General features: G+C 47.4%; 1 protein-coding gene across 3 annotated transcripts in view; it reads right to left on the bottom strand.

Annotated features, from left to right (window-relative positions):
- The window catches only part of ERG28 (ergosterol biosynthesis 28 homolog), a 35,392-nt gene extending 11,610 nt beyond the window's left edge, over positions 1-23,782 (bottom strand). For 2 of the 3 annotated variants that reach the window (XM_053697134.1, XM_053697139.1), the window contains exons 1-3: positions 23,711-23,756; positions 3,792-3,885; positions 357-536 (exon numbers count right to left, since the gene is read on the bottom strand). In XM_053697134.1, coding sequence (XP_053553109.1) covers positions 357-489 — 133 coding nt within the window. In that variant the 5' untranslated portion in view covers positions 490-536; positions 3,792-3,885; positions 23,711-23,756. Of the gene's footprint in view, positions 1-356; positions 537-3,791; positions 3,886-23,710 lie in introns of all 3 variants that reach the window. The other variant, XM_053697138.1, reaches the window with a different exon arrangement.
- Between the last annotated feature and the right edge of the window lie 1,104 nt (positions 23,783-24,886).

Raw genomic sequence — 24,886 nt, 5'->3', positions numbered from 1 at the left:
CTATTGCTGTCTTATGAGATACAGGTTTCGGCAGTAGGCGTGGGCGGGTAGGTGATGGGTGGCATTAGAAGTGGTGAGTAACATTTTGGCCTGGCTGTATGTGTGTGTACCCTGACCTGGTGTGTGTGTGTGTGTGGGGGGGGGGGCGTCATACCCTGACCTGGTGTGTATGTGTGTGTGTGTGTGTGTGGGGGGGGGGGGGTGCCATACCCTGACCTGGTGTTTGTGTGTGTAGTACCCTGACCTGGTGGGTGATATATAGATATATATATATGGGGGGGGTTACCCTGACTTGGCATGTGTGCAGGGGGGTACCACCTTTATGTGTGAGGGAGGGGGGGAAAGAGTTACTATACCCTGGCTTGGTCTGCCTGTGTATAGCTTGTCACTTAGGAAGCTGTGGTCCCTGAAGCTCTGCAGAGTGTTGCCTGCTGCGATAATTGAGACCATCATGAGCCAACTGCGCAGAACAGCCAGAAAGCGACTCATCTTGTACCACCAGCGCTAGGATTTTATTCCAACCAAAGCCACGATTCCTGCAAACAGATCACAAAACTCTAGGACACTGCAGTCCAAAACATAAAAACACTGGAAAACTGCCTAGGAGTTACAGAGGTCTAGGCTCTCCTATACAGGGAGGGAAATGATTTACATTGAAGAAAATGGAGCTGATACAAAACCCTGTTAGTGCTATTTACACTGGTGAGCTTTAATAACAAATTAGTAACTATACCAGAGTCCTATTAGTAGAAAGACTCTCCTGACCTGCTTCAGTAACTATATCCCGCAGTCTAACTAGCAGAAAGACTCTCCTGACCTGCTTCAGTAACAATTAGTAAATATACCACAGTCCTATTAGCAGAGACTCCCCTGACCTGCTTCAGTAACTATACCGCAGTCCTACTAGCAGAAAGACTCTCCTGACCTGCTTCAGTAACAATTAGTAACTATACCACAGTCCTATTAGCAGAGACTCCCCTGACCTGCTTCAGTAACTATACCGCAGTCCTAATAGCAGAAAGACTCTCCCGACCTGCTTCAATAACTAGATCTATTGTCCATCTATTGGGTTCTTGTAAAGCGCAGCTATTCATCCGTGAGGGTCTCAAGGTGCTGAGGGTTGTAGTTCAGTCGAAGAGCCAGGTCTTGAGGTCATTTCTGAACTTAGTTAGGGCAGTAGCTTGTCTGAGGTGCAGCGGGAGGGTGTTCCAAGTCTTGGCTGCCAGGTGAGAGAAGGATCTGCCTCCCACTGTGGTTTTCCATATGCGGGTGATGACTGCGAGGGCTTGGTCGGCCGATGGAAGCTCTCTGGCGGGGGGTGTAGAAGGTAACTCAGTGGTTCATGTATTCTGGACCGATGTTGTGGAGGGCCTTGAATGCGTGGGTGAGAAGCTTGAAGGTTATTCTTTGGTTGATGGAGAGCAAGTGCAGGTCCCGCAGGTGTTTGGTGATGTGGCATTGGCGAGGGATGGCGAGGATGAGGCGTTCTGGGTGCGCTGGAGTCTTTTTTGGAGCTTGATGGTGGAGCCGGCATAGAGTGCGTTGCCGTAGTCCAGTCGGCTGCTGAGGAAGGTGTGGGTGACAGTCTTCCTGGTCTCGGTTGGGATCCATTTGAAGATCTTTCACAGCATGTGGAGTGTGTGGAAGCATGCAGAGGATACGGCGTTGATTTGTAGGTCCATGGAGAGTGATAAGTCCAGGATGACGCCTAGATTTCGGGCATGGTCGGTGGGGGTTGGAGGGTGTCCAAGGGCCACCAGGAGTTATTCCAGGCGGATGTGGTGGGACCGAGGAGGATGACTTCGGTCTTGTCTGCGTTTAGCTTTAGGCAGTTGTAGCTCATCCAGGTGGCGACTGCGGTCAGCCCTTCGCTGACGTTTCTCTTAGCGGTGGTGGGGTCCACTGGTGAGTGAGATGATTAGTGTGTTGTCGTGTAGGAGACAATGTTGAGGTTGTGTCTTTGTGTGATGGTGGCAAGAGGGGCCATGTAGATGTTGAATAGGGTGGGGCTCAGCGAAGAGCCTTCGGGTACACCGCAGCTGATCTCTGTGGGCTTGGAGGTGAAGGGTGAGAGGCTTACTTTCTGGGTTCTGCCGGTGAGGAAGGAGGTGATCCATTCCAGGGCTTTGTCGTGTATGCCAGCGTTGTGTAGGCGGGTGCGGAGGGAGACAGTGTTGAATGCTGCTGAGAGGTCTAGGAGGATGAGGGCGGCGGTCTCTCCACGGTCGAGTAGGGCGAGGATGTCTGTGGCGGCAAGGAGGGCAGTCTTGGTGCTGCAGTTGCTACTGAAACCGGATTGGGAGGGGTCCAGGGTGTGGTTGGCCTCAATGTGGTCAACGAGTTGCGCGTTGATGGACCTTGATGACTTTGGCTGCAAAGGGGAGCAGTAGTTCTTCAGATCATTGGGGTCAGCCGTGGGTTTTTTCAGTAGGGGTTTTAATTCTGCGTGCTTCCAATCATCTGTGAAGGAGCCGGTTTTCGATGGAGCAGTTAATGGTGCTGCAGAGCTCGGGGGCGATGGTGTAACCCGCTTTGTTGAATATGTGATGCTGGCATGGGTTCCGAGGGTGCTCCGGAGTGGATCGATCTCATGATTCTAATGGTGGCCTCTGTGGTGAGGGGGCACAAGATGGTCAGTGGGGGGTAGGCGATGGTGTATTTGGGTGAGGTATCGATGGGAGTTGATGGGTCGGCGGTGGTGGGCGAGTTCTGGGGCGCAAAGCTGTCATAGATATAGACGATCTTGAGGTGGAAGTACGTTGCGAGGTTATCGCAGAGGTCCTGGGAGGGCGGGATGTCGTTGGTGTCTCTGTTGGGATTGGAGAATTCCTTGATGACTGAATAGCTCCTTGCTGTTGTGGACGTTGGAGTTGATTCTGTCTTGGATGGCTGTCTTCTTGGTGGTTTTGATGGAGGTGGTGGTGGGTAGTGATGGCTTTTTTGTAGGCTGTTTTATTCGCAGGAGTCTTGCTGGATCTTCAGGTCCTTTCCAATCCCCTGCAGTGGCGTTTGGAGTCCTGGAGGACCGGGGTGAATCAACTGGGCTTGTTGGTGGGTTGGCAGGTGGACGGTTTCTTGAGGGGGGCGAGGGTGTTGGCGCAGTCTGTGAGCCAGTGGTGGAGGTTGTGGGCGGAGGAGTTGGCGTCTGTGGAGGTAGCTGGGGGGGGGGGGGGGGGACTTGTTCAGGGAGGAGTACAGTTGGTCTTCGGTGATGTTGTTCCAGTTTCTGTGGGGCGGATGGTGCTGCCGGGAGGTGTGTGGTGGGTTTGTTGAAGGAAAAGTGTATGCAATGGTGGTCGGTCCAATGGAGTTCGGTGATGTGGTTGACTGAGAAGTTGCCATTTGTAAATATACAGCAGTCCTATTAGCAGAAAGACTCTCCTGACCTGCTTCAGTAACTATACTGCAGTCCTATTAGCAGAAAGACTCTCCTGACCTGCTTCAATAACAGTAACTATACTGCAGTCCTATTAGCAGAAAGACTCTGACTCTTCCCCTCATGTCATTTCTTTTTTTCTCTCTCCTCTCAGTCTATCACCTTCAATCATTCTCTCCACCTTAGTTGCTCTCCCTCTTTCTTTCACCCGTCTCTTATCCCCTCAATTTCTCTCCATCTTCTCTCACCTCCCTCAGTCTCTATACATTGTCTCTCATTCATATTGTTTATTTTCTAATAGTAGTGAGAGTCAACACAATCCATTCATAACCTATAGGAATTACTTAACCTGGCCACCAGGAGGAGGAAAAGACACCCCAAACAAAGCATTAAATATCACTTTCACTTCCCCTACCTTTTCAGTAGTTCTTTGCCTCGTTTCATTGAGGTTGGCAGAGAGAGGTGTTCTGCTGAAGATTCTGATTTTAATGTCCTTAAAAGATTGTTTCCTGCAAGAGAGGGCAGAGGAGTTGGTAAAGGACATGAAATTCTCTTAGTAGAGTTTTGGAGTCTGTTAGCCTCTGGTGGTCATAGGGAAGTTCCCATGCCTCCTACAGGTGTCTAAGCTATATTCCCTTTACAGACAAACAGTGTTAGTTACACTAAATTACAGGACCTAGACTGGATAAGTCCCTTTTCTCCCTTCCTTCCCCCTAATGGCTTGTTGCCTAAATATAAAGGGGCAGTGGACAACTTTTATTTCATATTGGGGACTTAACTGCAGAAGAGACCTCTGGTAGAGGTCAGCAGTGACATCCACCGAATGCATGAATAGAAGCGGCACCGGGTCCTCTGACACTACTTGCCATACGGACCAGGTCAACGCTATTATTCTGCTTATAAGGCAAGTTATTACCTAGCAGGGAGGGGAAAACTTTTCCTCAATTGAGGGTAGCACAATGCACATCTGATAATTGGCGCCCTTTTTATTTTGGCATACATAGTCCGGCAGCAGTGGGAGTGTCATATGAAGATCAGAAGCCCCACTTACATAAAGGGTCTCTCTGGCGCCATTCCGCCCCGGCCTCCTTACATAGCAACCCTGTGTGCCGATGCATCTTGGAATCAGGTCGGCAGCGGGAGAGTGTGGCGCTGCACAGGAGGTGGTAAGACATCCCAAATAAAAGCATTATTCTGGGGGCTATATAGGGATTTAATATCTCTGTGCAAACTACCTTATTATATTGGCTGATATTGTTTCTTTTGTTTGTACTGTTATCTGTTACACAGGTTGAGCACAGTGTATCCTCCGGTTCAATTGTGTAGCTCATGTCTTACTTCTGTTCTACAGTCTCATTCTGGTGGTCCCCTGATACCCAGACACCTGCAAAATTCCCGTCAGCTCAGGCTAATCCTGGATGCTCTACGGTCTTGCAGATATTAGTTTGCCCTGATATGCCAATATTACAACCCCAGACTGTCACTCCGATCCCCTCACATGCTGTACCCTGTGACCCCATCCCTCAAACTCCCTCAGGGGTTAGTGTTTTTCCTCATGACTTTTCAACCCAATTACAGTCGGCAGTTTCTGCTGCCCTGAGTGCTATGCCGCTTGCAGAAAAACGGAAGAGGAAAGTTAAGCATGATTACTCTGAATTTAGGACCAGCAATTTTTTGGGAGCTGCGGATGTCTGTCATATGCAACTTTCTGACACGGATACTCGACTAGTTCCTCTTAACTCCTCTGGTGAGTCAGTACAGTACACTCTGACGACATTCATTTTAGATTCAAAATTGAACATCTGAGATATCTGCTTAAGGAGGTATTATCTACTCTGGGTGTGCCAGGGAGAAGCTTCAGGCCGCCTGCCGTCAACTTCAATCCTCTCCTCAGCTTTCGGAGGCTCAATGCATGGATGTGGTAGGTCTTATGGTGGCGGCTTTGTACACTATTCCTTTTGCTAGCTTTTATCTGAGACCTTTCCTGTTATGCATGCTCACACAATGGAACGGGAATCATTTAGACCTGTCTCAGGTAATATCTCTGGATTCAGAGACGAGAAAGTCTCTTTCCTGGTGGCTGTCTCAGGAACCCGTTCTCCTGGGCATATGCTTCCTTTGCCCATTCTGGTAAATCTTAGCAACAGATGAGTTTTACAGACTGGGGCGCTGTATGGGGTTCTCTGAGAACTCAGGGTACCTGGCGTCCAGAGGAAGCGATCCTTCCAATCAACATTCTGGAACTGAGGGCCATCTTCAATGCTCTTCAGTCGTGGCCCCAGTTGCGCCCTGTCCATTTCTATTTTATTCAAATTGGACAACATCCCTTTGGGGGCCTATGTCTTTCACCAGGGCGGAACTCTGAGTTCTCTGGCGATGAGGGAGGTGTCTTGTATCCCTTATTGGGCAGAGACATATCAATGCCAAATATCAACCATCCACATTCCAGGTGTGGACAATTGGGAAGAGCATTTTCTGAACAGACTCTGCAATCCGGGGAATGGTCGCAAAAACTGGAGGTGTTTTGAGAGATCACTTGCATGTGGGGGTGCCTGGAGATAGATCTGATGGCTTACCGTTGCAATGCCAAACTGCCAAGATACGGGTTCAGATTGAGAGATCCTCAAGCAGAATGGGTCGACACTTGAGCAGTTCCATGGCACTTCAATCTAGTGTATCTTTTTCCTCCAATTGTTCTGCTCCTTCAAGTAATAGCTCAAATCAAGCAGGAGGGAATTCCAGCAAACCTGTTAGATCCTGCGTGGTCATGCAAGACTTGGTATGCAGACCTTGTGAGAATGTCGTCTGCTCCTCCATGGCCGCTACCTCAGAGGCCAGACCTTCTGGCTCAGGGTCAGTTCTTTCATCAAAATCCAGATTCTGAGGCTGGCTGCATGGAAATTGAATGAATAGTTTTGTCCCAGAGAAGATTCTCTGAGGCGGTGATTGATACTCTGGTTCAGGCAAGAAAGCCTATTACCAGACGTATTTACCACAAGGTTTGGAGGGGTCTCCTGTCTTGGTGTGCGGTGAAGATTCTGCGTATCCTTCAGTTTTTACAGAAGGGTCTGTTGACTAGTTCTCTTAACCTTTTAACGCCGTTATGCCGTTCTATTCCGTCATATTTACACTGGGCTTTAAAGCCGTTATGACGGAATAGAACGTCATATCAAACGGCTGTCCTGAAGCCTTCTGCACTTCAAGGACTTGATCGCGGTCTGGAGGGCGTTCCTAGGGTTGTAGGGACGCCCCCCAGATGCGATCCAATAATTGAAATCTCGCGATCGTATGCACGATCGCGTAGTTTCAATTTGTCTACATCGGAACAGGTGTTCCGATGTAGACACTTTAACCCTGTCACGAAAGGGTTAAAGGTCTGATTTCTGCTCCGTTTTGTTGCATAAGAAGTTGGCTCGTTTACCAGATATTCAGTTGTTTGTTCAAGCTCTTGCTAAAATTAGCCTTGCTTTCAAACCTGTTGCTCTTCCATGGAGCCTTAATCTTGTTCTTAAGAGTTCTACAACAGGCTCCATTTGAGCCTATGCATTCTACTGATAGTAAAGTGATAGTAAATCCTAGCGTTTCTGAAATGCTAGGATTTACCAGTCCAACAAATAAAGGGGACATTCAGTCATCAAGTAAAAAAATAAAACACAAACAAGAAACACACACACACCCCATGCTGATGGTTTCTTTATTTGTCTGCAGCATTCGCCGTGCTGAGCACCTCAGGCTGCCCGCAGCAGAATGCTGTTTTTCAATGAGGTGACGTTTACACCTCGTAGCCAATAGCCATGCGGTTCAGCTGGCATTATGCCGGATAACTAGCACGCTATTGACCAAGATCACCTCAGTGATAAAAAGTAAATTTATGCTTACCTGATAAATTAATTTCTTCTATGGTAAGACGAGTCAACGGATTCATCCTTTACTTGTGGGATATTATCCTCCTGCTAACAGGAAGTGGCAAAGAGCACCACAGCAGAGCTGTCTATATAGCTCCTCCCTTAGCTCCATCCCCCAGTCATTCGACCGAAGGTACAGGAAGAAAAAGGAGAAACTACAAGGTGCAGAGGTGACTGAAGTTTAAATCAAAAAAATATAATCCGTCTTAAAATGACAGGGCGGGCCGTGGACTCGTCTTACCATAGAAGAAATTAATTTATCAGGTAAGCATAAATTTACTTTTCTTCTATAAGGTAAGACGAGTCCACGGATTCATCCTTTACTTGTGGGATACAATACCAAAGCTATAGGACACGGATGAACAGAAGGCACCACGGCTTGAAGAACTTTCCTCCCAAAAATAGCCTCCGAAGAAGAAAAAAAAAAAAGGTATCAAATTTGTAAAATTTGCAAAAGGTATGAAGCGAAGACCAAGTCGCAGCCTTACAAATCTGTTCAACAAAAGCATCATTTTTAAAAGCCCATGTGGAAGCCACCGCTCTTGTAGAGTGAGCTGTAATTCTTTCAGGAGGCTGCTGTCCAGCAGTCTCGTATGCCAAACGGATGATGCTTTTCAGCCAAAAGAGGTAGCCGTAGCTTTTTGACCTCTATGTTTTCCAGAATAGACAACAAACAAAGAAGATGTTTGACGGAAATCTTTGGTCGCTTGCAAGTAAAACTTCAAAGCACGAACCACGTCCAAGTTGTGCAACAGACGCTCCTTCTGAAAAGAAGGATTAGGACACAGAGAAAGAACAACAATTTCCTGATTGATATTCCTATTAGTAACAACCTTAGGAAGGAATCCAGGTTTGGTACGAAAACCACCTTATCAGCATGGAAAACAAGATAAGGCGAGTCGCATTGCAATGCAGATAGTTCAGAAACTCTTCGAGCCAAAGAGATAACTAAAAACAGAACTTTCCAAGATAGAAGCTTAATATCTATGGAATACATAGGTTCAAACGGAACCCCTTGAAGAACTAAATTCAAACTCCATGGCGGAGCAACAGGTTTAAACACAGGCTTGATTCTAACAAAAGCCTGACAGAACGACTGAACGTCAGGAACATCTGCCAGACGTTTGTGCAGTAGAATTGATAAAGCAAATAACTGTACCTTTAAGGAACTAGCTGATAGGACAAAATCCTAGGAATCCTGATCTTACTCCATGAGTAACCTTTGGATTCACACCAAAAAAGATATTTACGCCATATCTTATGATAAATTTTCCTGGTGACAGGCTTTCGAGCCTGAATCAAGGTATCTATGACCGACTACGAGAAACCCCGCTTGGATAAGATGAAACGTTCAATCTCCAAGCAGTCAGCCGCAGAGAAACTAGATTTGGATGCTGGAACGGACCTTGAACCAGAAGGTCCTGTCTCGGTGGCAGAGTCCATGGTGGAAGAGATGACATGTCCACCAGGTCTGCATACCAAGTCCTGCGTGGCCACGCAGGTGCTATCAAAATCACTGAAGCTCTCTCCTGTTTGATTCTGGCAAATGAGGAAGGAGAGGACATGGTGGAAACACATAAGCCAGGTTGAACGACCAGGGTACTGCTAGAGCATCTATCAGTACTGCCTGAGGATCCCTTGACCTGGACTCGAAACGAGGAAGTTTGGCGTTCTGACGAGACGCCATCAGATCCAATTCTGGTGTGCCCCATGGCCGAATCAATTGTGCAAACACCTCCGGATGGAGTTCCCACTCCCCGGATGAAAAGTCTGACGACTTAGAAAATCCGCTTGCCAGTTCTCCACTCCTGGGATATAGATTGCTGATAGATGGCAAGAGTGAGTCTCTGCCCATCAAATTATTTTGGTAACCTCTATAAATCACTAGAGAATTCTTTGTTCCCCCCTGATGATTGATATATGCTACAGTCGTGATATTGTCCGACTGGAATCTTATGAATCTGGCCGACGCCAGCCGAGGCCACGCCTGAAGCGCATTGAATATCGCTATCAGTTCTAGAATATTTAATCGGGAGGAGAGGCTCCTCCTGAGTCCACAAACCCTGTGCTTTCAGGGAATTCCAGACTGCACCCCAGCCCAATAGGCTGGCATCCGTCGTCACTATGACCCACGCTTGCCTGCAGAAACACATTCCCTTGGACAGATCATCCTGTGACAACCACCAAAGAAGAGAGTCTCTGGTCTCTTGGTCCAGATTTATCTGAGGAGACAAATCTGCATAATCCCCATTCCAATGTTTGAGCATGCATAGTTGCAGTGGTCTGAGATGCAAGCGAGCAAACGGAACTATGTCCATTGCTGCTACCATTAAGCCGATTACATCCATACACTGAGCCACTGACGGCCGAGGAATGGAATGAAGAGCTCGACAGATGGATAAAATCTTTGATTTCCTGACCACAGTCAGAAAATTTTTCATGTCCACTGAATCTATCAGAGTTCCCAGGAATGGAACTCTTGTGAGAGGGATAAGTGAAGTCTTTTTCACGTTCACCTTCCACCTGTGAGATATTAGAAAAGCCAACAAGATGTCCGTGTGAGACTTGGCTAGTTGGTAAGTCGACGCCTGGATTAAGATATCGTCCAGATAGGGCGCCACAGCTATGCCCGCGGCCTTAGAACCGCCAGAAGGGACCCTAGCACCTTTGTGAAAATTCTGGGAGCTGTGGCCAAACCGAAGGGAAGAGCCACAAACTGGTAATGCTTGTCCAGAAAGGCGAACCTGAGGAACTTGTGATGATCTTTGTGGATAGGAATGTGTAGATACGCATCCTTTAAGTCCACGGTGGTCATATATTGACCCTCCTGGATCATTGGCAAAATAGTCCGAATGGTCTCCATCTTGAAGGATGGGACTCTGAGGAATTTGTTTAGGATCTTGAGATCCAAAATTGGTTTGAAGGTTCCCTCTTTTTTGGGAACCACAAACAGATTGGAGTAGAACCCTTGCCCCTGTTCGGAACTGGGCAGATCACTCCCATGGTATAAAGGTCTTCTACACAGCGTAAGAACGCCTCTTTTTGTCTGGTTTACAGACAATTGAGAAGGATGGAATCTCCCCCTTGGGGGAGAATCTTTGAAATCCAGAAGATAACCCTGGGATACAATTTCTAAAGCCCAGGAGTCATGAACATCTCTTGCCCAAGCCTGAACAAAGAGAGAAAGTCTGCCCCCTACTAGATCCGGTCCCGGATCGGGGGCTACCCCTTCATGCTTTCTTGGTGGCAGCAGCGGGCTTCTTGGCCTGTTTACCCTTGTTCTAAGTCTGATAAGGTCTCCAGACTGACTTGGATTGAGCAGAATTCCCCTCCTGTTTTGCGACAGGGGAAGAGGAACCACCTTTGAAGTTCCGAAAGGAACGAAAATTATTTTGTTTGGTCCTCATCTTATTTGTCTTATCCTGAGGAAGGGCATGGCCTTTTCCTCCAGTGATGTCTGAAATGATCTTTCAGTTCAGGCCCGAATAGGGTCTTACACCCTTGAAAGGGATGGCTAACAGCTTAGCTTTTGATGACACATCAGCAGACCAGGACTGAAGCCATAACGCTCAACGCGCTAAAATGGCAAAACCTGAAATTTTCGCCGCTAATTTAGCCAGTTGAAAAGTGGCATCTGTAATGAAAGAATTAGCTAGCTTGAGAGCCCTAATTCTATCCAGAATATCCTCTAATGGGGTCTTCAACCTGAAGAGCCTCCTCCAGAGCCTCGAACCAAAAGGACGCTGCAGTAGTTACAGGAACAATGCACGCTATAGGTTGGAGAAGAAAACCTTGAACAAATATTTTCTTCAGGAGACCCTCTAATTTTTTATCCATAGGATCTTAGAAAGCACAACTGTCCTCAATAGGTATAGTTGAACGCTTAGCCAGGGTAGAAATAGCTCCCTCCACCTTCGGGACCGTCTGCCACGAGTCCCGCATGGTGTCTGATATGGGAAACATTTTCTTAAAAGTAGGAGGGGGAGCGAATGGAATAACTGGTCTATCCCACTCCTTAGTAACAATGTCCGAAATCCTCTTAGGGACCGTAAAAACATCAGTGTAGGCAGGAAACTCTAGAAATCTGTCCATTTTACACAATTTCTCTGGAACTACATTAGGGTCACAATCATCCAGAGTTGCTAAAACCTCCCTGAGCAATAAGCGGAGGTGTTCTAGTTTAAATTTAAAAGCCGTCGTATCCGAGTCTGTCTGAGGGAACATATTTCCTGAATCAAATCTCTCCCTCAGCCAGCAAATCCCTCACCCCCAACTCAAAGCATTGTGAGGGTACATCGGATATGGCTAATAAAGGGTCAGAGGGCTCAGCATTTGTTCGCACACCAGACCTACTGCGCTTCCCCTGCAACCCAGGCAGCTTAGATAAAACCTCTGTGAGGGTAGTATTCATAACTGCGGCCATATCTTGCAGGGTGAAAGAATTAGACACACTAGAGGTACTTGGCGTCGCTTGTGCGGGCGTTAACGGTTGTGACACTTGGGGAGAATTAGATGGCAAAACCTGATTCTCTTCTGACTGAGAATCATCCTGCGACCTACTTTTAGAAGCTAAAATATGTTCTTTACAATTTATTGACCTTTCAGTGCATGAGGGACACATTCTAAGTGGAGGTTACACAATGGCTTCTAAACATATTGAACATTGACTTTCCTCAATGTCAGACATGTTGAACAGGCTAGTAATGACTACAAACAAGCATGAAAACACTTTATTTAGTGGGGGGAAAAAATATAACAATCTTAAAAAACAGTACTGCGCCTTTAAGAGAGAAAAAAAAAAAAAAAAGCATACACGTTCTGCAAAACAGCTTTAAAATGCACCAAATATTTCAAAATTTTGCAAGCAGACACAATATATGTAGTTAAGATTGCCCCACAAGGAATTAACATTTAACCCTTTGATGTGCAAACCGGATTGAAATTAGGCCTAAATCCGGAAATCCTACCTGCCCTCAGGGATAGTAAATATGGGGTTAAAGCTTCGATTTGGCCCAAAACATTCCCTCAGGAGTTGGAGTTTGCTGCTAGAAAATAACTGCGCATCTGAGGCACGAAAATAGGCCCCGCCCATCTCACTCAATGTCTCTACAGCCTCAAAGAACCGCACCAGAGCGGTTTCCAACTAGCCATGTGGGTTCTGACACCCAAAAAAAAAAAAAAATAAGCCAAGCCAAGTGTACCCTCAATAAAGTTGCCCAAAACGTTATTGCCCACAAAACTTTAAACAGCACTCCCAGTTCATAAAACGTTTGCCCACAAACATTTAGAAACTCAGTGTCAACCATTTTTGTAATTAGCCCCTTATGCAAGCTTAGTAATGCCCTTCTTATTAGCTCTTAGGATTACTGCTTACCCTTACCCTCATGGGGATACTGTCAGCCTTTCTGAAATACACAGTCTCTCCAGAAAAATATATAACTGAACATACCTCACTGTTGCAAAGTATGAAAACGTTCCTCACACTGAAGTTTCCTGTACTCCTCAGCCTCTGTGGGAACAGCACTGGACCTTAGTTACAAATGCTAGGCAGAAGTCTTCATCCATCTGCTGCCTGAGAGTAAATAGTACACACCGGTACCATTTAAAATAAACTCTTGCTTGAAGAAATTAAAAACTAATATTTTATCACCTCTTTCACTTTACCCTTCCTAGTACTTAGAGTAGGCAAAGAGAATGACTGGGGGTGGAGCTAAGGGAGGAGCTATATAGACAGCTCTGCTGTGGTGCTCTTTGCCACTTCCTGTTAGCAGGAGGATAATATACCACAAGTAAAGGATGAATCCGTGGACTCGTCTTACCTTAGAGAAGAAATAGTGTTCTGCCGTGGGCGGCCTGAGGCACTCAGCATGGCGAGCGCTGCAAGCAAATAAAGGAACTTTCAGCATGAAATATTTTATACTTCTTGACTAAAACTCGCCTTTATTTGTTGCATTGATAAATCCTAGCGTTTCACAAACGCTAGAATTTACTCTTATTTTAAGTTACTAACTTGGAAGGTATTGCTTTTGTTAGACATTTTCTCTGCTTGTAGAGTATATGAATTGACTGCCCTCTAATCTGACCCACCTTATCTAGTGTTTTATTCGGATAAGGCTGTACTGCGGACAAAGCTAGGTATTTTATCTAAGGTTGTCTCAACTCACAATAATAAATCAACAAAATTGCTCCGTCTCTTTGTCCCAATCCTTCTTCTTAGGAGAGGATGTTACATAATCTGGACATGGTTAGAGCCATGAAGTTCTATCTTCATGCTACCAAGGAGTTTTATCAATCTTCTTTCCTTGTTTATCCTGCATTCTGGTAAGCGCAAAGGTCAGAAGGCCACAGCTGTTACCCTATCATTCTGGCTTAGACAATTGATTTGCATGGTGTATATATAGAATTGGACCAGCAGCCTCCATCACAGATTACAGCACATTCTACTTGTCCAGTGTCTTCTTCCTGGGCCTTCAAGAATGAGGCTTCAGCTGAACAGATTTGTAAGGATGCTACTTGGTCCTCGTTGTATACTTTCAAGACATTTTACAGATTCAATGTTTTTGCCTCAACAGAGGCTTCTTTTGGGAGAAAGGTTCTTCAAGTGTTGGTGCCTAGTATTTAGGACTGCCTTCCTTACCTTTACCTCCCTAAAATGTCATGGACTCCACAGCTTGGGTATTGGTTATGAATGGATTTCGTAGACTCTCACTGCTATTAGAAAGATTTTGACAGTGAGAATTCACAAACAAACCTTGTAATAATGTAGCAGCAGCAGTCTTGTCACCTCTGTACCCATTTTTAATGCTCTACTTTCCCTTAGCCTAAGCATCTCAGCCTAATGTCACTATCCCTTTAAGACTTCCTTCTCTGACTGCTGCATTTGGGCAGTATTTACATTCAGCTTGCTTGCCTGCCTGATTAATCATTCATGCACCTGATTACCTCAGCCTCTTTTTAAGCCTTCTCAGGTCTGTGCTTTGCATTAACTTTGAAGTTGTGATCCTGAACAACTGAGATCTGTGACTGTTTCCTGCATGAATTTAACAACTATTCCAAGATACAGCATTTCCTATTACCTATGCTAAATATCATCAAACCGCAAGTATCAGAAATAATCCCATTCTGTTTCCTGGACACATCTACTTAACAAACTCTGAACTTTATTCTAAATCAAGTATGCTTTTGCTTATCATCACTCTCCAATTACAATAACATCATCTTACTCAGAACTTTATAACTATTTCTCTGCTTCTAGTTGTCATTGCTGAAATAACCTGCAACAAACCTAGTTTGCATATATATGCTCAAACAGTAATTAATGCCTGAGACTTGTAACTTGTTTATCACTTGTGCTACTCTGATTATACAGCTCTACATAATATTATGAACTGTGAACCTGCAACAAACCTTGGTTTGCACATATATGCACAAAACAGTAATTAATGCCTAAGACTTGCAACTTGTTTATCACTTGTGCTGCTGTGCTTAACTCTGACATACAACCTTATATAATATTATATACTGTGAACCTGCAACAAACCTTAGTTTGCATCTAAGTGTCAAACTTCTATCTGTTTACTCTGAAGCTTGTACATTCCACATTGCTATATATTTCTCTCATTGAATCCTGCAGCTACTCCTGTTAAATAATTATAACTTTCAGTGAAGCCAGAATATATTGTATACAAATATTGCACTCTCCATTAATTCTTCAATAACTTCTATCAATTATGAATCACAGAATATCATCTTTCCACTTCCAGGATACTTCCCCCCGGGTCAGGGGTCGGTGTCTTCAAATCCCTACCACTGCCCCGAGGGTCTGTTTCCTGAGCGCATGTACACCGGATCATGACACCAGGTGAGGTATTTCGCATAGGTTATGAATGGATTTCATGGTCTCTCATTGCAAAGAAAATAATTTATCATTAAGCATAAATTATATTTTTAAAACTGTTTTTCAAAGCACAGCTCTGTCTGTCTCTCCCCTCAGTATCTCGGCAAGTACCGTGTGTGCCTCTCCCCTCAGTATCTCGGCAAGTACCGTGTGTGTGTCTCTCTCCCCTCAGTATCTCGGCAAGTACCGTGTGTGTGTCTCTCTCCCCTCAGTATCTCGGCAAGTACCGTGTGTGTGTCTCTCTCCCCTCAGTATCTCGGCAAGTACCGTGTGTGTGTGTCTCTCTCCCCTCAGTATCTCGGCAAGTACCGTGTGTGTGTGTCTCTCTCCCCTCAGTATCTCGGCAAGTACCGTGTGTGTGTGTCTCTCTCCCCTCAGTATCTCGGCAAGTACCGTGTGTGTGTGTGTCTCTCTCCCCTCAGTATCTCGGCAAGTACCGTGTGTGTGTGTGTGTCTCTCTCCCCTCAGTATCTCGGCAAGTACCGTGTGTGTGTGTGTCTCTCTCTCCTCAGTATCTCGGCAAGTACCGTGTGTGTGTGTGTGTGTCTCTCTCTCCTCAGTATCTCGGCAAGTACCGTGTGTGTGTGTGTCTCTCTCTTCTCAGTATCTCGGCAAGTACCGTGTGTGTGTGTGTCTCTCTCTTCTCAGTATCTCGGCAAGTACCGTGTGTGTGTGTGTGTGTCTCTCTCTTCTCAGTATCTCGGCAAGTACCGTGTGTGTGTGTGTGTGTCTCTCTCTCCTCAGTATCTCGGCAAGTACCGTGTGTGTGTGTGTGTGTGTCTCTCTCTTCTCAGTATCTCGGCAAGTACCGTGTGTGTGTGTGTGTGTGTGTGTCTCTCTCTCCTCAGTATCTCGGCAAGTACCGTGTGTGTGTGTGTGTGTGTGTGTCTCTCTCTCTCCTCAGTATCTCGGCAAGTACCGTGTGTGTGTGTGTGTGTGTGTCTCTCTCTCCTCAGTATCTCGGCAAGTACCGTGTGTGTGTGTGTGTGTGTGTCTCTCTCTCCTCAGTATCTCGGCAAGTACCGTGTGTGTGTGTGTGTGTGTGTCTCTCCTCAGTATCTCGGCAAGTACCGTGTGTGTGTGTGTGTGTCTCTCTCTCCTCAGTATCTCGGCAAGTACCGTGTGTGTGTGTGTGTGTCTCTCTCTCCTCAGTATCTCGGCAAGTACCGTGTGTGTGTGTGTGTGTGTCTCTCTCTCCTCAGTATCTCGGCAAGTACCGTGTGTGTGTGTGTGTGTGTGTGTCTCTCTCTCCTCAGTATCTCGGCAAGTTGTGTGTGTGTGTGTGTGTGTGTGTGTGTGTCTCTCTCTCCTCAGTATCTCGGCAAGTACCGTGTGTGTGTGTGTCTCTCTCTCTCCTCAGTATCTCGGCAAGTACCGTGTGTGTGTGTGTCTCTCTCTCTCCTCAGTATCTCGGCAAGTACCGTGTGTGTGTGTGTCTCTCTCTCTCCTCAGTATCTCGGCAAGTACCGTGTGTGTGTGTGTCTCTCTCTCTCCTCAGTATCTCGGCAAGTACCGTGTGTGTGTGTGTCTCTCTCTCTCCTCAGTATCTCGGCAAGTACCGTGTGTGTGTGTCTCTCTCTCTCCTCAGTATCTCGGCAAGTACCGTGTGTGTGTGTGTCTCTCTCTCTCCTCAGTATCTCGGCAAGTACCGTGTGTGTGTGTGTGTGTCTCTCTCTCTCCTCAGTATCTCGGCAAGTACCGTGTGTGTGTGTGTGTCTCTCTCTCTCCTCAGTATCTCGGCAAGTACCGTGTGTGTGTGTGTGTCTCTCTCTCCTCAGTATCTCGGCAAGTACCGTGTGTGTCTCTCCCCTCAGTATCTCAGTAAGTACCGTGTGTTTCTCCCCTCAGTATCTCAGTAAGTACCGTGTGTTTCTCCCCTCAGTATCTCAGTAAGTACCGTGTGTGTCTCTCCCCTCAGTATCTCGGTAAGTACCGTGTGTGTCTCTCCCCTCAGTATCTCGGTAAGTACCGTGTGTGTGTCTCCCCTCAGTATCTCGGTAAGTACCGTGTGTGTCTCTCCCCTCAGTATCTCAGTAAGTACCGTGTGTGTCTCTCCCCTCAGTATCTCAGTAAGTACCGTGTGTGTCTCTCCCCTCAGTATCTCAGTAAGTACCGTGTGTGTCTCTCCCCTCAGTATCTCAGTAAGTACCGTGTGTGTCTCTCCCCTCAGTATCTCAGTAAGTACCGTGTGTATCTCAGTAAGTACCGTGTGTCTCTCCCCTCAGTATCTCAGTAAGTACCGTGTGTGTCTCTCCCCTCAGTATCTCAGTAAGTACCGTGTGTCTCTCCCCTCAGTATCTCAGTAAGTACCGTGTGTTTCTCCCCTCAGTATCTCAGTAAGTACCGTGTGTTTCTCCCCTCAGTATCTCAGTAAGTACCGTGTGTGCCTCTCCCCTCAGTATCTCGGTAAGTACCGTGTGTCTCTCCCCTCAGTATCTCGGTAAGTACCGTGTGTCTCTCCCCTCAGTATCTCAGTAAGTACCGTGTGTGTCTCCCCTCAGTATCTCAGTAAGTACCGTGTGTCTCTCCCCTCAGTATCTCAGTAAGTACCGTGTGTGTCTCTCCCCTCAGTATCTCAGTAAGTACCGTGTGTGTCTCTCCCCTCAGTATCTCAGTAAGTACCGTGTGTGTCTCTCCCCTCAGTATCTCAGTAAGTACCGTGTGTGTCTCTCCCCTCAGTATCTCAGTAAGTACCGTGTGTGTTCTCCCCTCAGTATCTCAGTAAGTACCGTGTGTTTCTCCCCTCAGTATCTCAGTAAGTACCGTGTGTGCCTCTCCCCTCAGTATCTCGGTAAGTACCGTGTGTGTCTCTCCCCTCAGTATCTCGGTAAGTACCGTGTGTCTCTCCCCTCAGTATCTCAGTAAGTACCGTGTGTGTCTCCCCTCAGTATCTCAGTAAGTACCGTGTGTGTCTCTCCCCTCAGTATCTCAGTAAGTACCGTGTGTGTCTCTCCCCTCAGTATCTCAGTAAGTACCGTGTGTGTCTCTCCCCTCAGTATCTCAGTAAGTACCGTGTGTGTCTCTCCCCTCAGTATCTCAGTAAGTACCGTGTGTGTCTCTCCCCTCAGTATCTCAGTAAGTACCGTGTGTGTCTCTCCCCTCAGTATCTCAGTAAGTACCGTGTGTGTCTCTCCCCTCAGTATCTCAGTAAGTACCGTGTGTGTCTCTCCCCTCAGTATCTCAGTAAGTACCGTGTGTGTCTCTCCCCTCAGTATCTCAGTAAGTACCGTGTGTGTCTCTCCCCTCAGTATCTCAGTAAGTACCGTGTGTGTCTCTCCCCTCAGTATCTCAGTAAGTACCGTGTGTGTCTCTCCCCTCAGTATCTCGGTAAGTACCGTGTGTGTCTCTCCCCTCAGTATCTCAGTAAGTACCGTGTGTGTCTCTCCCCTCAGTATCTCAGTAAGTACCGTGTGTGTCTCTCCCCTCAGTATCTCAAGTAAGTACCGTGTGTGTCTCTCCCCTCAGTATCTCAGTAAGTACCGTGTGTGTCTCTCCCCTCAGTATCTCAGTAAGTACCGTGTGTGTCTCTCCCCTCAGTATCTCAGTAAGTACCGTGTGTGTCTCTCCCCTCAGTATCTCAGTAAGTACCGTGTGTGTCTCTCCCCTCAGTATCTCAGTAAGTACCGTGTGTGTCTCTCCCCTCAGTATCTCAGTAAGTACCGTGTGTCTCTCTCCCCTCAGTATCTCAGGTAAGTACCGTGTGTGTCTCTCCCCTCAGTATCTCAGTAAGTACCGTGTGTGTCTCTCCCCTCAGTATCTCAGTAAGTACCGTGTGTGTCTCCCCTCAGTATCTCGGTAAGTACCGTGTGTCTCTCCCCTCAGTATCTCGGTAAGTACCGTGTGTGTCTCTCCCCTCAGTATCTCGGTAAGTACCGTGTGTGTCTCCCCTCAGTATCTCGGTAAGTACCGTGTGTGTCTCTCCCCTCAGTATCTCAGTAAGTACCGTGTGTGTGTCTCCCCTCAGTATCTCAGTAAGTACCGTGTGTGTCTCTCCCCTCAGTATCTCAGTAAGTACCGTGTGTGTCTCCCCTCAGTATCTCGGTAAGTACCGTGTGTGTCTCTCCCCTCAGTATCTCAGTAAGTACCGTGTGTGTCTCCCCTCAGTATCTCGGTAAGTACCGTGTGTCTCTCCCCTCAGTATCTCAGTAAGTACCGTGTGTCTCTCCCCTCAGTATCTCAGTAAGTACCGTGTGTGTCTCTCCCCTCAGTATCTCAGTAAGTACCGTGTGTGTCTCTCCCCTCAGTATCTCAGTAAGTACCGTGTGTCTCTCCCCTCAGTATCTCAGTAAGTACCGTGTGTGTGTCTCCCCTCAGTATCTCAGTAAGTACCGTGTGTGTGTCTCCCCTCAGTATCTCAGTAAGTACCGTGTGTGTCTCCCCTCAGTATCTCAGTAAGTACCGTGTGTGTCTCTCCCCTCAGTATCTCAGTAAGTACCGTGTGTCTCTCCCCTCAGTATCTCAGTAAGTACCGTGTGTGTCTCCCCTCAGTATCTCAGTAAGTACCGTGTGTGTCTCCCCTCAGTATCTCAGTAAGTACCGTGTGTCTCTCCCCTCAGTATCTCAGTAAGTACCGTGTGTCTCTCCCCTCAGTATCTCAGTAAGTACCGTGTGTCTCTCCCCTCAGTATCTCAGTAAGTACCGTGTGTCTCTCCCCTCAGTATCTCGGTAAGTACCGTGTGTCTCTCCCCTCAGTATCTCGGTAAGTACCGTGTGTCTCTCCCCTCAGTATCTCGGTAAGTACCGTGTGTGTGTCTCCCCTCAGTATCTCGGTAAGTACCGTGTGTGTCTCTCCCCTCAGTATCTCAGTAAGTACCGTGTGTGTCTCTCCCCTCAGTATCTCAGTAAGTACCGTGTGTGTCTCTCCCCTCAGTATCTCAGTAAGTACCGTGTGTCTCTCCCCTCAGTATCTCAGTAAGTACCGTGTGTCTCTCCCCTCAGTATCTCAGTAAGTACCGTGTGTGTCTCTCCCCTCAGTATCTCAGTAAGTACCGTGTGTCTCTCCCCTCAGTATCTCAGTAAGTACCGTGTGTCTCTCCCCTCAGTATCTCAGTAAGTACCGTGTGTCTCTCCCCTCAGTATCTCAGTAAGTACCGTGTGTCTCTCCCCTCAGTATCTCGGTAAGTACCGTGTGTCTCTCCCCTCAGTATCTCGGTAAGTACCGTGTGTGTCTCTCCCCTCAGTATCTCGGTAAGTACCGTGTGTGTCTCTCCCCTCAGTATCTCGGTAAGTACCGTGTGTGTCTCTCCCTCAGTATCTCGGTAAGTACCGTGTGTTCTCTCCCCTCAGTATCTCGGTAAGTACCGTGTGTCTCTCCACTCAGTATCTCAGTAAGTACCGTGTGTCTCTCCCCTCAGTATCTCGGTAAGTACCGTGTGTGTCTCCCCTCAGTATCTCAGTAAGTACCGTGTGTGTCTCTCCCCTCAGTATCTCAGTAAGTACCGTGAGTCTCTCCCCTCAGTATCTCAGTAAGTACCGTGTGTGTCTCTCCCTCAGTATCTCAGTAAGTACCGTGTGTGTCTCCCCTCAGTATCTCAGTAAGTACCGTGTGTGTCTCCCCTCAGTATCTCAGTAAGTACCGTTTGTGTTTCCCCTCAGTATCTCGGTAAGTACCGTGTGTCTCTCCCCTCAGTATCTCGGTAAGTACCGTGTGTCTCTCCCCTCAGTATCTCGGTAAGTACCGTGTGTCTCTCCCCTCAGTATCTCAGTAAGTACCGTGTGTCTCTCCCCTCAAGTATCTCAGTAAGTACCGTGTGTCTCTCCCCTCAGTATCTCAGTAAGTACCCGGTGTGTCTCTCCCCTCAGTATCCTACAGTAAGTACCGTGTTTGTCTCTCCCCTCAGTACTACAGTAAGTACCTGTGTGTCTCTCCCCTCAGAATCTCAGTAAGTACCGTGTGTCTCTCCCTCTAGTATCTCAGTAAGTACCGTGTGTCTCTCCCCTCAGTTATCTCAGTAAGTAGCCAGAGTGTGTCTCTCCCTCAGTATCTCAGGTAAGTAACCGTGTGTTCTCTCCCCTCAGTATCTCAGGTAGTACCCGTCTTTGGTCTCTCCCTCTGTATCTCAGTAAGTACCGTGTGTTCTCTCCCCTCAGTATCTCAGTAAGTACCGTGTGTCTCTCCCCTCAGTATCTCAGGTAAGTACCTGTGTGTCTCTCCCCTCAGTATCTCAGTAAGTACCAGTGTGTCTCTCCCCCTCAGTATCTCAGTAAGTACCGTGTGTGTCTCTCCCCTCAGTATCTCAGTAAGTACCGTGTGTGTCTCTCCCCTCAGTATCTCAGTAAGTACCGTGTGTGTTTCCCCTCAGTATCTCAGTAAGTACCGTGTGTGTCTCCCCTCAGTATCTCGGTAAGTACAGTGTGTCTCTCCCCTCAGTATCTCAGTAAGTACCGTGTGTCTCTCCCCTCAGTATCTCAGGTAAGTACCGTGTGTCTCTCCCCTCAGTATCTCAGTAAGTACCGTGTGTGTCTCTCCCCTCAGTATCTCAGTAAGTACCGTGTGTGTCTCTCCCCTCAGTATCTCAGTAAGTACAGGTGTGTCTCTCCCCTCAGTATCTCAGTAAGTACCGTGTGTCTCTCCCCTCAGTATCTCAGTAAGTACCGTGTGTGTCCTCTCCCCTCAGTATCTCAGTAAGTACCGTGTGTCTCTCCCCTCAGTATCTCGGTAAGTACCGTGTGTGTGTCTCCCTCAGTATCTCAGTAAGTACCGTGTGTCTCCTCCCCTCAGTATCTCAGTAAGTACCCGTGTGTGTCTCTCCCCTCAGTATCTCAGTAAGTACCGTGTGTCTCTCCCCTCAGTATCTCAGTAAGTACCGTGTGTGTCTCTCCCCTCAGTATCTCAGTAAGTACCGTGGTGTCTCTCCCCTCAGTATCTCAGTAAGTACCCGTGTGTCTCTCCCTCAGTATCTCAGTAAGTACCGTTGTGTCTCTCCCCTCAGTATCTCAGGTAAGTACCGTGTGTGTCTCTCCCCTCAGTATCTCAGGTAAGTACCGTGTGTCTCTCCCCTCAGTATCTCGGTAAGTACCGTGTGTGTCTCTCCCCTCAGTATCTCAGTAAGTACCGTGTGTCTCTCCCCTCAGTATCTCAGTAAGTACCGTGTGTGTCTCCCCTCAGTATCTGCAGTAAGTACCTGTGTGTCTCTCCCCTCAGTATCTCAGTAAGTACCGTGTGTCTCTCCCCTCAGTATCTCTGTAAGTACCGTGTGTCGTCTCTCCCCTCAGTATCTCAGTAAGTACCGTGTGACTCTCCCCTCAGTATCTCAGTAAGTACCGTGTGTGTCTCCCCTCAGTATCTCAGTAAGTACCGTTGTCGTCTCTCCCCTCAGTATCTCAGTAAGTACCGTGTGTCTCTCCCCTCAGTATCTCAGTAAGTACCGTTGTGTCTCTCCCTCAGTATCTCAGTAAGTACCGTGTGTCTCTCCCCCTCAGTATCTCAGTAAGTACCGTTTGTGTTTCCCCTCAGTATCTCAGTAAGTACCGTGTGTCTCTCCCTCAGTATCTCAGTAAGTACCGTGTGTCCTCCCCTCAGTATCTCAGTAAGTACCGGGTGTGTCTCTCCCCTCAGTATCTCAGTAAGTACCGTGTGTCTCTCTCCCCTCAGTATCTCAGTAAGTACCGTGTGTCTCTCCCCACCAGTATCCTCAGTAAGTACCGTGTGTCTCTCCCCTCAGTATCTCAGTAAGTACCGTGTGTCTCTCCCCTCAGTATCTCAGTAAGTACCGTGTGTCTCTCCCCTCAGTATCTCGGTAAGTACCGTGTGTTTCTCCCCTCAGTATCTCGGTAAGTACCGTGTGTCTCTCCCCTCAGTATCTCAGTAAGTACCGTGTGTCTCTCCCCTCAGTATCTCGGTAAGTACCGTGTGTCTCTCCCCTCAGTATCTCAGTAAGTACCGTGTGTCTCTCCCCTCAGTATCTCAGTAAGTACCGTGTGTCTCTCCCCTCAGTATCTCAGTAAGTACCGTGTGTGTCTCTCCCCTCAGTATCTCGGTAAGTACCGTGTGTGTCTCTCCCCTCAGTATCTCGGTAAGTACCGTGTGTGTCTCTCCCCTCAGTATCTCGGTAAGTACCGTGTGTTTCTCCCCTCAGTATCTCGGTAAGTACCGTGTGTCTCTCCCCTCAGTATCTCAGTAAGTACCGTGTGTCTCTCCCCTCAGTATCTCGGTAAGTACCGTGTGTGTCTCCCCTCAGTATCTCAGTAAGTACCGTGTGTGTCTCTCCCCTCAGTATCTCAGTAAGTACCGTGTGTCTCTCCCCTCAGTATCTCAGTAAGTACCGTGTGTGTCTCTCCCCTCAGTATCTCAGTAAGTACCGTGTGTCTCTCCCCTCAGTATCTCAGTAAGTACCGTGTGTGTCTCCCCTCAGTATCTCAGTAAGTACCGTTTGTGTTTCCCCTCAGTATCTCGGTAAGTACCGTGTGTCTCTCCCCTCAGTATCTCGGTAAGTACCGTGTGTCTCTCCCCTCAGTATCTCGGTAAGTACCGTGTGTCTCTCCCCTCAGTATCTCAGTAAGTACCGTTTGTGTCTCTTATCAGCTTCTCACCTTTTTGCCGGTTCCTTTGTATAAATGAAAAAGAGCTGATCTAGCGCTGTCAAGTTAAGCTCCACCTCCTCCATGCTGGAATTGGTTGAATAATGATTAAACAGACCGACAAGCCCCTCCTTTCTCATATGGCCCGACCTTACTTACATTTTATTGGTTCACAATAATGAAAACCTGTAAAAGGCTCCGCCTCCTGGCTCTTCTCCCCGCCCAATCCATGCTGTAATTGGTTGATTAATTATGGCCCCAAAATGGGCTGAGGGCGGCCACTATTGCGCGTGATGACGTCCCAGTACGTGTAGTACCTCTAGCGCCGACATCTTTGTTGTGGCTATTTTTGCCAGTTAGTGCGATACTGCCAGGAGACGCGCTATATTTCCGGGAAGAATGAGATGGGGAGGGCAGCGGATTCAGAATATTAAGACACCGAGAAGTGAGGGCAGCGCGTTATCTATTCAGAACCTTATAATGTGACAATACGGAAGTGACGCACGCAAAGGGGCTGGGCCTGTACTGTTACCATGGTAACGTATAATGCTAATCTCACCGACAAAATGAGAGGCCGCCCGGGGACACCGAACTCTGATTGTGGCGACAACGAAACGGCTCGGTAAGAAGCTGCCTGTGTATAGTGAGTGAGAGAGAAGCTGTCTGTGTATAGTGAGAGAGAGAGAAGCTGTCTGTGTATAGTGAGAGAGAGAGAAGCTGTCTGTGTATAGTGAGAGAGAGAGAAGCTGTCTGTGTATAGGAGGAGAGAAGCTTGTCTGTGATATAGTGAGAGAGAGAGAGAGAGAGAAGCTGTCTGTGTATAGTGAGAGAGAGAGAGAGAGAAGCTGTCTGTGTATAGTGAGATAGAGAAGCTGTCCGTTGTCATAGTGAGAGAGAGGGGAGAAGCTGTCTGTGTAGTGAGAGAGAGAGAAGCTGTCTGTGTATAGTGAGAGAGAGAGAGCAGTCTCGTGTATCGTGAGAGAGAGAGAGAGAGAGAGAGAAGCTGTCTGTGTATAGTAGAGAGAGAAGCTGTCTGTGTATAGTGAGAGAGAGAGAGAGAAGCTGTCTGTGTATAGTGAGAGAGAGAGAAGCTGTCTGTGTATAGTGAGAGAGAGAGAAGCTGACTGTGTATAGTGAGAGAGAGAGAGCTGGTGTGTGTATAGTGAGAGAGAGGAAAGCTGTCTGTGT

This window comes from Bombina bombina, chromosome 1, assembly GCF_027579735.1.
Source record: "Bombina bombina isolate aBomBom1 chromosome 1, aBomBom1.pri, whole genome shotgun sequence".
Classification (NCBI taxonomy): domain Eukaryota; kingdom Metazoa; phylum Chordata; class Amphibia; order Anura; family Bombinatoridae; genus Bombina; species Bombina bombina.
This window is presented reverse-complemented; position numbering and strand designations above follow the sequence as displayed.